This window comes from Lytechinus pictus, chromosome 12 (assembly GCF_037042905.1).
Source record: "Lytechinus pictus isolate F3 Inbred chromosome 12, Lp3.0, whole genome shotgun sequence".
NCBI classification, from domain to species: Eukaryota; Metazoa; Echinodermata; class Echinoidea; order Temnopleuroida; family Toxopneustidae; genus Lytechinus; species Lytechinus pictus.
Window position 1 is genome coordinate 28,903,694 of NC_087256.1, and position 18,033 is coordinate 28,921,726.

Consider the following 18,033-nt stretch of genomic DNA (forward strand, 5'->3'; position numbering starts at 1 on the left):
TCCCCAACCACGCCACCCCCGGAGTGACATGAGTAGTCAAAGTACGTAATTCAGAACTTGATACGTAAATGTGTTTATTAATTTCTCTTTGTATATATGTTTAATCGTTTTATGATTTCTGTATACAGTGTATACTGAATCATTTATTTTTTTATTATTTTTATATTTTTTATTCATTATCAATTTTTTTGTTTATTTCTTTTTCTTATTTTTCATTCATAAAATGTACTTATAAAAGGGGGCCTTCACCCTACAAGCTCTGCTTTTTAGTTGGTCTCCTTCCCTTTCGATTTCATGGTATTATTGAATTATAAAAATGGATTTAAATGTTATATTTTGTAAATATGTATATTGAACTATCATTGTAAATGAAAACAAAAATTGAGAGAGGAAATAAATGAATTGAATTGAATGGATGAGGAGGGAACTTTGATATACAACAACATTATCTAAATAACGTCATTGTTTGGTTGATATATAGAGTCGGCATGTTTTGCGATATTACGGTCTAACAGAAATGACAATTTTGAATGATAATGTATATGTATGAAAGATTTGTTTTTCAGCTTTTATTTGCTGCCTAGCTATTATTTGTTCACCTATTTAATGATGACAAGTGTTCGCGCATTTTGTTCCAGTGCTCCAAAATTCGGCAGCTAACACTATACTTAATGCTTGGATGACTTACACATTACAGTATAGCACTGTATTGTTTTATTGTGCCCATCATACCTCCAATATAATTGCTTGTTTTCCTATGTAGATTTGTCAGTTGGTTGCACCCAGAAGCCCTCTGTGTTGCGCTCGAACCTACTTCACATCCAGTGGCCACGCCCCCTACCCCATCACAGGGGGTTCTGCTCAGGCACCACGCCCGCCAAAGACAGATATTGAGTGAGTCATTATTGGTCTATCTGGTTATCTCATGATCTGTATCGTCACACATAGATTCTAGTAAAGTCCCTAAAAACTATTTGAAAATAATCATGTCTTGGAGTACTTTAAGAAATAGAAAGGTAGTAATTGTAGACATAAAGTAAGCCAAATAAAAAGGAGAGAGTCTGTATTTCCTGATGTAACCCCCTTCCTTCTTTGTAAAAGAAAATGTGTAGAAAACCTTAGTTTTCAACATTTTGAAAAATCATTTTTGTCTCACCTGCATAGCAGAGTGAGACTATAGGCGCCGCTTTTCCGACGGCGACGGCGACGGCGGCGGCGTCAACACCAAATCTTAACCTGAGGTTAAGTTTTTGAAATGACAGCATAACTTAGAAAGTATATGGACCTAGTTCATGAAACTTGGCCATAAGGTTAATCAAGTATTACTGAACATCCTGCCTGAGTTTCATGTCACATGACCAAGGTCAAAGGTCATTTAGGGTCAATGAACTTAGACCATGTTGGGGGAATCAACATCAAAATCTTAACCTAAGGTTAAGTTTTTGAAATGTCATCATAACTTAGAAAATATATGGACCTAGTTCATGAAACTTATACATAAGGTTAATCAAGTATCACTGAACATCCTGCATGAGTTTCACATCACATGACCAAGGTCAAAGGTCATTTAGGGTCAATGAACTTTGGCCGAATTGGGAGTATCTGTTGAATTACCATCATAACTTTGAAAGTTTATGGATCTGATTCATGAAACTTGGCCATAAGGTTAATCAAGTATTACTGAACATCCTGCCTGAGTTTCATGTCACATGACCAAGGTCAAAGGTCATTTAGGGTCAATGAACTTAGACCATGTTGGGGGAATCAACATCAAAATCTTAACCTGAGGTTAAGTTTTTGAAATGACAGCATAACTTAGAAAGTATATGGACCTAGTTCATGAAACTTGGCCATAAGGTTAATCAAGTATTACTGAACATCCTGCCTGAGTTTCATGTCACATGACCAAGGTCAAAGGTCATTTAGGGTCAATGAACTTAGACCATGTTGGGGGAATCAACATCAAAATCTTAACCTAAGGTTAAGTTTTTGAAATGTCATCATAACTTAGAAAATATATGGACCTAGTTCATGAAACTTATACATAAGATTAATCAAGTATCACTGAACATCCTGCATGAGTTTCACATCACATGACCAAGGTCAAAGGTCATTTAGGGTCAATGAACTTTGGCCGAATTGGGGGTATCTGTTGAATTACCATCATAACTTTGAAAGTTTATGGATCTGATTCATGAAACTTGGACATAATAGTAATCAAGTATTACTGAACATCCTGTGCAAGTTTCAGGTCACATGATCAAGGTCAAAGGTCATTTAGGGTCAATGAACTTTGGCCAAATTGGGGTATTTGTTGAATTACAGCCATAAATTTGAAAGTGTGTTGGTCTAGTTCATAAAACTTGGACAGAATAGTAATCAAGTATCACTGAACATCCTGTGCGAGTTTCAGGTCACATGATCAAGGTCAAAGGTCATGTAAGGTCAAAGAACTTTGGCCACGTTGGGGGTATTTGTTGAATTGCCATCATATCTCTATAAGTGTATTGGTCTAGTTCATAAAACGTGGAAATAAGAGTAACCAAGTATCACTGAACATCTTGTGCGAGTTATAGTAGTTTTCAAAATCAGCACTGCTGCTATATTGAATCGCGTGATGCAGGTGAGACGGCCAGAGGCATTCCACTTGTTACTTTAAAAAGTGGCTTGTTGGGACATCACCCATATTATGAGTAGACTATACAAGATTCTGACCAATCCACAAGCTCCATCTTACGTGTCTTGCGCATGTGTATTGCTTATTATGTGACAAATTCCTGTCACAAGCTACAAAAAAGTGAATAATATATCTAGGATTTTTTGTGTCATTCTTATAAAGACTCCCCAAACCCAACAACCCACCCCACCTTCTAAGAAATCCTGACACGTCCCAATTTTTTCCCTTTTACAGCAAACATTTTTGTATTTGTCCAAGTCTAGACGTTCCACGAGTAGAATTTCTCTAGATATGTGTGGTCATTGGCACCAAAGCTTTGTATACTGTTTATTGTTAAGTAGGTCTAAAAACTGTTTCATTTGTGAAAACGGAGCTCCTCAAATAGTAATCTATTAAAATAGCCTGAATTGATCTGTAATAAAGTTTCATACGTGTGTAATTCAGATAATATGATCACTTGATTTTGCTTTCAATTTCTGATTTACAGACTTCTAGAGAGACTATATAAGGTCGTGATAGATTCTGTTTTGACATCAATTAATGAGTATTGCAAGACAACTAGCTACTCAAAGGTAACTATCTTTACTTTATAGTTCCATTATGTAAAACAATGTCATATGCTGATGCTATAAAAAATTAAAAGAAAATGTTCTTGCAGTGCTTTGTATCTTTCTATAAAAAAGAAAGATAATGAAATTTTAGTCTTTTCCAAAATTGTATTATAATGGATTTTTGTTAATTTCGTAAAAATCAGTTTGCAATGGAAATTACTTTAATATCACAGAAAAAATAGAAATAAACTTAATTGTCTTTACTCCTAAACCATGTATAAAGGAATTAATCATTATGTCAATTTTGTAAATTTCCCATTGCATTATAATGGATTTTTTTTTTCATTTCGTAAAAATCAGTTTGTATAAAATGGAAATGACTTATCTAAGCAAATAGACATAAACTTAATTGTCTTTACTCCTAAACTGTGTATAAAGGAATTAATCATTATGTTTATTTTTTGTAAATTTCCCATTGCCTTTACCTGTAAATTTGTCATGACCATTCTGTGGATGCCAATACAAAGCCCATTGATTTGTTGTAGCCAAGATGCTCTCTCTTCTCTGTACAATAACAGTGAGTGTGCCCCCCCCCCCACCATACAGGTCCGCATCTTTTATAGGATCAAAATCAATCTTTTGTTCCTCAAATTGGCAACAGCCTTTATTTCTTGAAAATTAATATCTATACCTAAAACTGATAATATGAAATGAGTCAAATAAATGAATAAAAAGTGAATTTTAACAATAACTTGCCCTTTTTCATTAAAAAAAGTGATTATTGTCATCATATTGCCAATTGAGAGTGTATAATGATTACCTTCATTTAAATTGCTTTTATTGGGAATGACACCACATGATGTAATGTGCATGGTATCAATGTTTTCAATGTATTTTTCTATTAAAAAAAAAAAAAATTTGATGTATGATTGCTAGATTCCAGGATAAAGGTACACTATCTTCATGGGTTAAAATGAATTTTAAACCACCTTTAATGTGTTATTGGAATCCGGGTGAGATAAATGTGGTTTAGATAAAGAAATAAATAAAGATAGAATTCATTCCTTGAAATGCAGAGCACGAAACAGCTGCTCTGCTAACGCCAGGGTAATTCTGCATTTAATGTAGAGCCCTGAGAGACTTCTGATAAAGTATGTTTTAAGCACTATATATATAACATCTATAAACTTGGTAGGTATCATTAATCTCTATTATCTCAATCTCAACGTGGAGCCTTGTGGCCCAGTGGATTAGTCTTCGGACTTTGAAACAGAGGGTCGTGGGTTCGAATCCCAGCCATGGCGTAATTTCACCCAGGTGAGGTAAATGGGTACCGGTAGGAAGTAATTCCTTAAAAAGCTGTGTGCGCTATGAACGCCTAGCTTAGCCGGGTAATATAGGAGCGCCTTGAGCACCTATTCCTAACAAGGTGGATATGTGCGCAATATAAATACCCTATATTATTATCATTATAAACCCGGAATGAATCTTTCCTCCGTATTCATATCTGACCAGGCTGAAGCATGTTGTTTGTCCTCACTGAAGGAAGGATTTACAGAGGAACACCTGAAACTAGGACCTGGCTTCCTCACAAACAAGTAAGATTTTACTCTAGTTATTTAATACCTGAGCTTTTTCATAAAATAATCAACCTTTTTGTACATCTGACCACCAATGGTCTACACTCTTAAAGTTCAAGTCCACCCCAACAAAAAGTTGATTTGAATAAAAAGAGAAATATCCAACAAGCATAACACTACAAATTTCATCAAAATCGGATGTAAAATAAGAAAGTTATGACATTTTAAAGTTTTGCTTAATTACACAAAACAGTTATATGCATATCCTGGCTGGTATGCAAATGAAGGGGCTATGACGTCATCCACTCACTATTTCTTTTGTATTTTATTATATGAAATATGAAATATTCTAATTTTCTCCTCTTTGTCAAGTGATACAACGATTAATTGTTCAATACTATATGGTTTAGTCAAGTTGGTCCTTATTGTCAAATCTATAAAAATGAAATATTGTATAATTCAAACAATAAAAAACTAAAGAAATAGTGAGTGATGGACATCATCGACTAAGTCACCTAGTTGTGCATATCACTGTTTTGTGAAAAATAAGCGAAACTTTAAGATGTCATAACTTTCTTATTTTACATCCGATTTTGATGAAATTTTCAGCACTATGCTGGTTTGATTTTTCTCTATTTATTCAAGTCAGCAATTTCCTGGGGTGGACTTGACCTTTAAGGATGGCTTAAACCATGATCCAATGCTTCCTACTCTTAATTGTTCTTGAATCTATTATTAATATATTTGTACTTTTTTCTCTCTTTCTTTCTTTCACTGCGCCTTGGGCACTCTTCCGAGTGGGTTTAGCGCATTGCAAATCCCATCTTCTATTATTATTATTTTAAGAGTGCTACAATTTTTCATAGGAATTAAAAAAACAAAAAAAAAACTTGGACAAATTTCTAGAAAGTTCTGTATATACAGGATTTGACATTCATACTTTATGGAATGGGATGCCAGGGAAGAATAGTGGCATTTTGTGAATACCACTGAAACGGGCTGTACTCCATAGCAAATATTTACTGATTTTCATTTATTTTACTTATGATTTTTGTACAGAAATAAAAACAAACAAACATGGAATTGCATGCCTATGAATGACATGTTCTGTATATTGAAACGTGACTACATGAATGGTAACTTTTTTAGTGTTCTGTATTCTGATTAAATTCTGTGTTCTATTAAACGGATGTCGGAAACCCCCTTCCCACTTAGGGGCCAATACATAGGTTTAATAATTGAAACTTTTCATTTTATAGTTACCACTTAACATTGAGTGTGAAGCATTAAATCAATGCAATCGCATGGCTTTCCTTTCATTTTCATTTCATTTATTTCCACAAAATTAAAATATATACAAAGCAATATACAAGTACATTTTGAAATAGTGGTGGACCAAACGAAAGCTCATCAGGCTTGTTTGGATGGCCCAAAATAACATTCATAAGCGCACATAGTACATGATACATAAAACATAATACATAAACATAATACGTAAAACATCTATACTTGTAAAAATTCTTTGATTTTTCTGCTTGTGGAGGCTGCCGCAGTGCATGCTTTTTGCCATAGTAGCTGCTCGCAGTATTTACTCTATAAAGGAGATATCATGATCAGATTGTGACGGAGAATGTGCATCGAAAAGTTACAGATTTCCTTTCCCCTAACTAAATGTTTTGAAATAGATGTAAAATCATGTAAGAAACTAGAGTTGAATGTATAAGGGAGATATTTCATGAGCACAATATGAGGAAAAGTGGCTGTAGTGGTAAACTGCCGATTCGTCTATTGCCAACTCGTCCACTCATCACATGGTCTACCTTCATTTAGCCTGATGCCATTCGGTCCATCAACATTTCATCTAACAACCATTTGGTCCATTCATCACTTCATCTAATCACCAGTTGGTCTATGACAATTTCGTGTCATAACCTGTTGGTCTAATACCCATTTTCTTTTCAGTCATTTTGCCCAATGAACACTTAGTCCAATTAGACCAAATGGTAAATGGACTAAATAGCTATTGGACCAACTGGTGAGTAGAAAGAATGGTGAGTGGATGAAATGGCAATTAGACCATGTGGATAGTGGACGAACTGATGGTAGACAAAATGATAGTAGACGAGTTGGTAAATGGACGAATTGGAATTAGACCAAATGGAAATAAACCTTCCATGAGCACAATATGAGGAAATGTGGCTGTAGTGACCTCCCAATCTCACCATTGGAATTAAAGGAAACTCTGCTCGTTTGACTCTGCGAATGTTACCATTAGCCTGGGTGACACTGGCTGAAAGTATACAGCCACAAAAGGGCTGTTCATGTTCTATGCTTCTCCTTTTTTTATCATATCATATGTCATGGTTTCTGTATCCATTCCTAGAGCCAACATTGACTTTACCCTAGAAGCCCTCACCCAAGAAGGAAACACCATAGAGCTCAGAGATGACAAGGTTCCCCTCATCAAACTGGTAAGACCCTTAACCCTCTTAGGACAGGATTTAATTTAAGAGCTTGGGGTTTATCATAAAGATGTCAATTTTGACTTATTAATAAAGTCATGTTTAAGTGCCAATGTGCACACAATAACAAACATTGGGCTTTCCATTTGAAAATTGACCAATTTGATGGAACAGTAAATTCACCAAGGCTATTGAATCTTTCACTTTGCTGCCATTTAAGCGTATATTTATTAAAATTCCAGACAGCAAATTTCACCGAAGCTGTGTAGTCATTTACTTTTTGTCAAGTTTAGTAGTTGGAGCTATCTTTTTCGTAATTTTAGACTCCAATAATTTTTTTAAAATAAATGTTTTATAAAGAATTACTCAGAAGTCCTAATGTCAACCTTAGTTATTTATATGTAAAGCTTAAGGTATTTATCTGTAAGCTAGAGACCAAATCACTCAGCCTTTGCAGCTTAATCCTTTACTATTTTCAACATTATACAAATGCATTTCGGAATACGAGTTCTAGACAACTCCCATTTGGGATAGCTTTGACATTTCGTTGGATTCGTAAGGAGCCCTTTTTAATTATTCATTTTCATGAGGGATTTTCCCAATAACTAGGGTAATTCCCGATAAAGGTTTTCTTCCAAATTAAGGGCTGTACAGGGATAATCATAAGAAATCAATGTTTTGAAAGTTAACTGTGCTATTTAGAGTTATGAAGAGCAAGTCAAGTAACTCTATACATGCGGGCGTATTTTAAGAAGAGCCCAAATAAATGTCAAAGAATAAACTTTTCTGTATGAGTAAATTGATAGAGGAATATCAATATAACAAATGATGCATTTTGAATACTAGTGTTACTGACTCCCCCTGCCCCTCTAAATGCAGGAAACTATAGCACTGTTTGGGGATCTGTTCAAATTATTCCTGGAAAATGTTTATTGATCTGATAGTATCCGCCCACCGCAGATGGCTGTCAGAGGCATTATGTTTTCAGTATGTCCGTCCGTCTGTCTTTCCATCTCATTTTCGTTCCCTATTAAAGTCCTTTCTAATTTTAACACTATTGTTAAAGCTTACATACATTATTTCAAGTGTCATTGACTGTGTATGCTCTTACTTGATGTTCAGCACCATCAGGTGGCGTTTCCAGATAGCTCCCTGTCAAAACCTTTCCAATTCTAACACCATTGTTAAAACTACACTCATTTCAGGTGTCTTTGGTGGTGTATAATCTCCCAAGGTGTTGATCACCTCAAGGTGTTATTTCCAGATAACTCCCTATAAAATTTCTTCCCAATTTTTTGAAAAACATCATTAAACTTCATTTATTATTTTAGCATTGTTTGTGTATACTCTCCATTGGTGTTAAGCAACATAAAGTCGGTATTTCCAGATAACTCACTATCGAGCCACTTTCCAATCCTAACACCATTGTTACACTTCATACCTTATTTCAGGTGTCATTGGTGGTGTATGATATTCCCAGTGTTGAGCACCCTAATAACAGCCTTGGATCTGTAGTGTTTGCTGAAAGCTTCTTGGACTCTTCCATTCCAGTGCTACAGAAAGGTAGGCTTGTGGAAGGCATAATGTAACATATCTATTGACCAGAGTAGGAGATAATTCTGTTTTCTTAGGGGCTTTTTCCATATTAGGTCTGAACATTTTGGGGCCATTTCTTTTACTTCAAGGGCAACTTTTCTGTGCAACAAGGAATTATGCTGTAAAAGCATTTCTTCTCCTGTTTGTAGAAAATTTATTTTTATAAACTTTCTTGAATACTGTTAATGGCAGTTCTTGGGGTGACTTAAAAAAAGATGGTAAAGCCAAGGTGGCCATCTTGGGAATATGATTGGCGATTCGAACTGTCATGTGGGCAAAATCGTGTGTTGCTTTCCAACGCTGCTATTGACCGTATACTTTTTTGTGGTATGAAAACTATTAGCTGAATTAATATACAGTACCAGTCAAAAATTTGAATGCACTTGTAATAAGAATTTATATTTTGCTTTCATTTGCTTTGGTTATCCGGTTGACCTTCAATATGGTATTTAAGTTTGTTGATGGTTCCGGGAGTTCTGCTGGCACATTGTCAATTTTGATGTCTTACTAGAGCTAAAACTTTTTATATTCTGATGAATATTATATACTCAGGAAATTATAATTTATTTTAAATGATTTACCGATGCAGAAACCAAACAAATTTTCAATATTGATTTCCTATATGTTGAAATGAAAATTGAAAGTCAAGAAGTGGAATCATGGCAATTTGCTTTCTAAATAAATTATTTGTAACTGTTGAATATTATAAGTTACTTGAAAAAAAAAAACATCATGTTGAAATGTTTTCATCCTCAAAAACATTGATTTTTCTTCAATTGAAATATCTATTCTTAACCATGAATGTAGCAATGCTCATTATATGAATCAATCAATTGTAATTTTATTTAATATGTATTAGAAAAAAGAAAATTCAAATATTGTATAACAGCAAAATTAAAAAAATAAATTAATACCAGCACAACTACCAAAACCATTAAAAAATTTAATTGTGTTGGAAATGACATTTTGGGTTAAAGATTGTTTTTCCATGCATGGCTGCCTCCTGAAGGCAGCATATTTACAAGATTCTGTCAGCTCGTTTGCCGATGTGTACTAAGAATACAACACCAAAATGTTGCAGGGTAATAAACTGAACATTATTGAATTGCTGACAGATGTGAGAAATCAGTTTTAACTAATGGCTTACTCAAATTTTTGACAGGCGGGTGCTGTATTTGAAGCCTCAATTATATATTCAAAGTCAGGGTTGTTTGATTTAAATCATGTCGATTTAAATCATGATTTAAATCGCGATTTAAATCACTTGATTTTTAAAAAAAAAATCACTGATTTAAATCAACTTTTATGAATAAAAAATCGTTTTCTCTATTTTCTCTTCTTCTTAACAGATACTTTCAATGTAATCATTTTCATTTCTGTTCCACATGCCTTAGAGATACTTTAAAAGAATGATACACCCTCATGGAGTCTGATTTAACACCACTGTTTTATTTTCAAATTGTAAAACAAGCAAAACTGATGAAAACAACAAGTTTCTAACGAAGTAATGATAAATAACTCTTTGTATGTACACCGAACTGTTAAATCTTCAATAAAATAATATATAAAATCTACAAAGGTGCTCAAAGTCCACAACTTGGATACTTTTACAAAACAGCTGAACTACTTGTATGTACCTCCTTGTTACTATTAATACCCATTCTTTCAATTACTTAAGTTGAAGGCATATGTGTTTATTTGATAAGAATTACATGTATATTTGCATGCTTGTGTATTTTCTTATCAATACCCATACATTCAATTACACAATTTCAAAGTACACATGTATACTTAATAAGTAAGAATTTAAAAATGGGAAAGTTGCTGGGCAAGTGTTACTGTATGCAGCAATACAACTGCTGTGCTTGCTTGTTCATGTAATAGTTTGAAAAAAAAACAGCACATCAATGATGTGGTGGACAGTGGTGCTTATCCTGCATCTTGCAACGAAATTTATTGAAGTTTTATTTGGAACTGAGGTTACACTGTAATGAAAACATAAAATGTGTATTTTGTTACAAGCATATCAGGAAGTGCCTATTGCAAATCTGGTTAAATATTACATTCAAATTAGATGTTAACGTACAGTTGTGACTTGCCAATGCTTTGTATACCAGATGTAGCTCTAGAGTTGCAAACCCTATTTCTGTGGAAACAAGTCTTAATATGATAAAGCTTTACAATGGCTTAAAGGCATTGGTTAACATTGTGTTCAGTTTTAAAAATCTGAGTTGCATGTTCTCACGTGTATGCTAACATGTCTATGGGAATATAGAAATGAAACAGAGCAAAAAATTAAATGTATACATAATACATAACATTACTTGGGCTTCCATAAAATGTCCCTCTCTATAATGCAAATAAATAAATTAAAAATTAAAAAAATTACCTGTATATAAGTGGATTATTGTGTCAAATAGTACAATACACAATGTTCAAAAGACTACTTGACCACTATTATTGGTGTAAAACAGTTTAAATATAGTTTAAAACTTGTTTAGTGTGACCATTATTTTTCATTGGAAAACAATTAAAAAAATCTGATTTAAATCATAAAAATCCGATTTAAATAAAAAAAATCAGATTTTTTTGATTTTTTTTTTAAAATAAAAAAAATCAACAACCCTGTTCAAAGTGGAGGTAAACTCACAGACAAATAAAGCTCTAGGATTAATACATATCGCAATATTGTGCATATAGGTGGTCACCTACAGTACTGTTACAGGGAATAATTTCCTGGTATTGCATCGCAATTTGCTCCACATTTATGAGAGACTGCTATGCATTAAGTCTTTTGTATAGCATATTCTAACATACATGTAGGACTGTACATTACTTACATGTAGTTGAGAGATTTTCTCTTATGACCAAAATGCTATTCAAATTTGTAAAGCAAAATTATTCCCTGTTGTTATATACTTTATTTATATATATTATGTTTACCATAATTTGTGCAACAACAATTTTAAAAGGTCATGCATATGTTATGCAATTTTGTAACACACACAGTCAGCAACAAATAATAATTGCAAAGAATAAGTGTCATATACTTGCAGATGTATTAATACATAAAGTCATTGAAATAGTTTCTATCGGTATTTATAGTATGTATTACCGAGTGAATTGAAATATTATGCATGTTTTTGCCCTTGAGCACTGGTTTTAGTCATTCTAAAATGAACAAAACAAATGTGGTTGTGCAACTGAATCTGATATTTATTAACATGCATTATCTAATCTACTATATCTATTGTTTAGATGGAAGCATCGAAATGAATCCAGAGTGTCTGATTCTGACTAGGCACCTCCCCCGCACTGTCACTTGGGCTGTAAGTACTCTAATTAATGTTTCAATCTTATGGGTTTTTTAGGGTTTATTTTCGATTGGTCTAATGCCAATTCATCCAATTACCAACTGTCTTCTATCATTTAGTCTACCATCGGTTCATCCACTATCCACATGGTCTAATTGCCAATTTGCCCTCTTACCATTTTGTCTAATAATGGTACCGGTTGGTCCAATAGCCATTTAGTCCATATACTATTTTGTCTAATTGGACTATTAAAGTGTTAGTTGGACGAAATGAATAAAAATAAAATGGATATCAGACCAACTGACAATGAGACGAAATGATCACAGACGAAGTGATGATTGGACCAAATGGTTACTGAACCAAACGGTTGTTAGACGAAATGTTGATTGACAGAATGGCATTAGACTTAATGAAGGTAGACCATGTGGGGAGAGGACAGGTTGGCAGGCAATTTACTGTTTTTAGATGTTATCACCATTCCCGATGGGTAGCGTTATCATTCACCATTATAGATCAGTAATGTGTCATTCTCATTTTATCACATATCACCAATGGCTATAGATTGAAACATGTATTCAGTACGATGTCATTTAAACTTTGTCACCACTTGCGATTGATAATGCCATCAATTACCAGGGGTCGTTTCATGAAGCTGTTCGAAAGTGAAGAGCGACCTTAAGAACGACTGGTGATCCTTTCCTGTGGTAAATGATATTTACCATTGTTCATCGGTGATTATTTAGCGCGTAAGAAAGGATTACCAGCTGTTCTTAAAGTCGCTCTTAACTTATGAAAGCTTTTAGAAACACCCCCAGGGATGATCAGAAACATTCACACCTTAATTAAACCTGTGATAGATGGCATCAGTGATATGTCAGACATTATCATCTCTTATAGGTAACAAGTTTTATGCTCCTCATGAGCAGCATTGTGACGACAAATGTGGGATACGTCAAAATGCAAAATGCACATTGTCCATGATAGAATATATCTTCTTCTGGAAACAGTACAGGCCACCATCAGGTGTACTGTTGTACTGGTGAAAGTGCAGTGTGCAAGTGTATGTACATCATCCAATAAAAAATTGCTTACAGTGTGCAATTGCATCACAATTGAAATAGATAGTGCACTGACATTATGCACAATAAGCTCCTCCCAGTTATATCCAGTGGTGATCAGTAAAGGCCACCGCACATCTTATGACTGGTCTGCGATTCTATTTTGGATGATTGCAAGCCTTTTTTTTGGAGTAAAGGCCAAATTATGTTTCAAATTGTAACCAATCCCACGATTGCTATGACGTCATTACGACTAGATGTTAAATTCGCTCTTATTCTAATAATTGGATAGTCACAGATTTGAACGTAGGTATTTGTGCGATGACTTAGAACATTACACAGTAACATATTCCATGTTTCAATAATAGCATCAAATTCTTTGTTTTATTCTAAAATCGGGTTGCAGAGCAATCGTAAGGTGTGCGGTGGCCTTCATCCCATTCAGTTGTTATTATAAAGGTTATCCAAACCACAAACCTAAGCCACGAGTGGGGATAGATTCTGAGCGGTGATCTATCACTAGTTGTGATAAGGATCATTCTGAATATCTGAAATGGTGGGGGGGGGGGCAAGGGTAAACCCTTTTAATAAGTAGCTTTGCAATTCATGTTTTGATATTACTTCAATATAACGATGTGCATACTGAGCTACTTTCTACTTCACTTTATTCATTAAAATGTTTGATATCAGTATTCATGCTTTAAGCATTTACATTTGCAATGTAAATCTGTCTACTTTATATTAAAATCTGTGAGTCTAACTTTGCCCTTCAAAAAAAAACCCTGCGATTCAAGTGGCATTCAAATATATTGCTTGTGTGATAATTTTGTACTGTATATGCATGTATGTGAAATATAAAATAAACATTCTGGATACTTATATTGATGTACATTCCTGTTTGGTGTCCATTCTCCAGTTCTCGACCATATATCAGCTACTTTTAATGCTCTTAGTGTATGTATTTTGCATCCCACTTTTGATAAATTTTGTTTTATTTTCTCTATAGGCGGACATGAAGCCATCTGACATTGAGAATAATATCAGTCTCTACACCAAGGTGAGAATTATTTGTAAAAATCAAATCAAATGATTCATTCTTCAATCATTGATAATGATGAGAATTATTGGTAAAGATAATTGGAAAATGAGAATTGTTCTTTCATCAACCACCGGTGATGTAATGTAATGTGGTTCCATGGAAAAAAAAGTGTTAATTAAGCACACCCAAAGTGATATCAAATGCCTGATGACCCAAGAGGGGTAGATTGAACAGTACTATTGACAGCTACAGTGAACAACAATTAAATTGACATAGGATAGAAAATAAAAAGAAATATTTCCTGTTTGTTTTTTTAAGTAATAAAAACTGATATTATAGATCTTGGGCTTATGCATACATGTCGTTAAATGATATCCCAAGTAATGATTCTAAGAATAGCTGGATTTATGCTAAAATAATCTATAAACATGTGACATTTTACTTCATGGCATCATTTTCTCCAATAACTTTCCCTCTCACAATTTTACCATTTGGTATCTTTATCTCTAAAAATTAACTTTATCTTTCTTCATATTTCATCTTGATTTGTTTTAGAATCCTGAGAGTCCATTTGGCAGTGTGCTATTGAATGGTGTGAACTGTACAATGCTCGGCAGTGTGGAGTTATCAGCCCCTAGTGATGGTAAATGTTGAGAAGACAAAAGATATAATGATAATAATACTAATAATGATATGCAACATTCATACTATTACCCTGGCTGCATATAATTACCCTCGCTGGCTTTAGCTCGGCTACCCTGATTAAGTTCTTGAGCATTCAAGGAATTCCTTCCTACTTGGTACCCATTTACTACACCTGGTTGGAGAGTGGCAAATGTAGATAAACGCCTTGCCAAAGTACACGATGGCCATGGTGGGATTTAAACCCTGAACTTGCGGTACAAAGTCTGGAGATTTATTCACTGAGCAAACACTGTCCTTCCTCACAATCACAATATTTTACCTGTTTTGGTAAGATTTTGTGATTGCGAAAAAAAATATGTTTTTTTTTTTTTGGGGGGGTGTCATCCCACCGATTAGACAACCCTTTCTGCTGAGAAAGTGTAATAGTTTAGATGCTTTATACTGTAAAAAAATAAATTTTGAAATGTGATCTTGCTGAAATATTATACTTTGAGTAGAGAATATGCATAAAGCCAGATCAATCCACCAGTTAGGAAGTGTTGCCATAGAAGATAAATTTTCAAAGTCTGTGGCACTACGTAAAATTATTATACTGGAGGATTCCTTGTTGACAAATGGAGAATAAGATTGAATTTGAATTTGAAATTGAATAAGAACTGAATTTAGACCCAAGATCTTACCGGTATTTTATTTGTTGGCCATGGATTCAGCTGCAATTAAAAAAAATATGTACATGTATATATATTTACCAAAAAGCTAGCACTTGACTGTAGACTTGATGAATTTGCCATAAATTCTAAAACATTTTGCATTCCCATTAGTTTATATACGCAATTTATTATTTTGCAGAGTCTTCCATAAAAGTGTATGTCCAGCTGCATATATGTGGGACCTTTCGTAAACAATTTGTCTACATTTTCTAGTTTATGTGAAAAGTCATGTTACTCTGAAATTATGATGAATTGAGCTGTGTATGAAGTGACATAAAATGAAGAAATATGGGTTTGGATGGAGAAAAGAGTTGATTATTTAAAGGGAAGTAACATGATATGCTACATTTTGAAAACAAAATATGACTTCTGTATTTTGTTAATTCATGCTTTATGTTTTTTCCATGTTTATGAATAGGTGTGCTATATGTCTTTGAGAAAGGTATCATCTTCAGTCATCCACGCAATGGCCTGACAATACTACCAAAGTCATACTATGAAGAACTCCACTTTTATGATGGGGTAAGTGACAATGTATATGTATCACATAGCTTAATCTAAAACATTCTAGTTATAAACTCATTCATATTCATAAGATACAGAAGTGGTACATTGATTGGTTTTGTGCAGCTATGTTATAACAGAAATGAATTGTATTCCTTGGATGCTTCTCTAAACCATCCATCCATGGCTCCACTTCTGCTAAGATCCATTTTGTTTATATTATCCACATTCATTCTAATGCACTTTTATTTTGTTTTTAAGTGATGTGAAAATAAGTAAATTTGAATTTAAAGTTGAATTATTATCTCATCCTTCCAGGGTTCATCCAGTGTGTTAGCATGTTTGATGATCACCCACAGACGTTCTTTACGTTGTTGTCAATCTCATTCTCTGTTGTTGATTGTATTCTCTCACTTATCAGATGTTCATCCAGTGTGTTAGCATGTTTGATGTTCACCTACAGACATTCTGTACATTGTTGTTATCTCATTCTCTGTTGTTGATTGTATTCTCCCACTTTCCGATGTTCATCCAGTGTGTTAGCTTGTTTGATGATCACATGCAGAAATTCTTTACGTTGTTTTTGATCTCATTCTCTTTGTATAATATCCTCTCACTTATCCAGGCTTCATCCAGTGTGTTAATGTGTCTGCCTGTCTCCTGTAGACACTCCTTACAGTGATTTTGATCTCATTTTCTGTTGTTAATTACTTTCTGTTACCTTTCCAGGGTTAGTGTGTGATGATTACATACATACATTCCTTACAGTGTTGATTTCATTCGCTGTTGTTGATTGCATTCTGTTAGCTTTCCAGGGTTAGTGTGTTTGACGATCACCTACAGACATTCTTTACATGTTGTTGATCTCATTCTCTATTGTTGATTGCATTCTTCTATTGTTGATTGCATTCTCTCACCTTTCCATGGTTCATCCAGTGTGCCTACAGACATTCCTGACACTGTTGTTGATCTCATTCTTTGTTGTTGATTGCATTCTCCCCTTTCCAGGGTTCATCCAGTGAGTTAGCATGTTTGATGATCACCTACAGACATTCCTGACACTGTTGTTGATCTCATTATTTGTTGTTGATTGCATTTCCCCTTTCCAGGGCTCATCCAGTGAGTTAGCATGTTTGATGGTCACCTACAGATATTCCTTACATGTTGTTGATCTCATTCTCAATTTATGATTGAATTCTCTCATCTTTCTAGGGTTCATTCAGTGCGTTTGGTGATCACAAACAAAATTTCCTTACACTGTTGTTGATCTCATTTTCTGATTTTGATCGCATTCTCCCCCTTTCCAGGGTTCATCCAGTGAGTTAGCATGTTTGATGATCACCTACAGATAGTCTTTTCAAGTTGTTGATCTTATTCTCTGTTGTTGATTGCACTATCTCACCTATCTAGGGTTCATCCAGTATGTTTGATGATCACCTACAGACATTCCTGACACTTGTTGATCTCATTCTTTGTTGTTGATTGCAGTTCCCCTTTCCAGGGTTCATCCAGTGAGTTAGCATGTTTGATGGTCACCTACAGATATTCCTTACATGTTGTTGATCTCATTCTCAATTGTTGATTTAATTCTCTCATCTTTCTAGGGTTCATTCAGTGCGTTTGATGATCACAAACGAAATTTCCTTACACTGTTGTTGATCTCATTTTCTGATTTTGATCGCATTCTCCCCCTTTCCAGGGTTCATCCAGTGAGTTAGCATGTTTGATGATCACCTACAGATAGTCTTTTCAAGTTGTTGATCTTATTCTCTGTTGTTGATTGCACTATCTCACCTATCTAGGGTTCATCCAGTATGTATGATGATCACCTACAGACATTCCTGACACTTGTTGATCTCATTCTTTGTTGTTGATTGCATTTCCCCTTTCCAGGGTT

At 34.3% G+C, this 18,033-nt stretch overlaps 1 protein-coding gene across 1 annotated transcript in view; it reads left to right on the forward strand.

Annotated features, from left to right (window-relative positions):
* Window positions 1–18,033, forward strand: part of LOC129272701 (dynein axonemal assembly factor 9-like) — an 84,304-nt gene that overhangs the window by 36,613 nt on the left and 29,658 nt on the right. Inside the window, exons 13-21 of the mRNA XM_064107250.1 lie at window positions 764–894; window positions 3,165–3,249; window positions 4,744–4,826; window positions 7,192–7,279; window positions 8,722–8,833; window positions 12,125–12,195; window positions 14,245–14,295; window positions 14,833–14,920; window positions 16,051–16,154. Of these exons, the coding sequence (XP_063963320.1) occupies window positions 764–894; window positions 3,165–3,249; window positions 4,744–4,826; window positions 7,192–7,279; window positions 8,722–8,833; window positions 12,125–12,195; window positions 14,245–14,295; window positions 14,833–14,920; window positions 16,051–16,154 (813 nt within the window). The remainder of the gene's footprint in view (window positions 1–763; window positions 895–3,164; window positions 3,250–4,743; window positions 4,827–7,191; window positions 7,280–8,721; window positions 8,834–12,124; window positions 12,196–14,244; window positions 14,296–14,832; window positions 14,921–16,050; window positions 16,155–18,033) is intronic.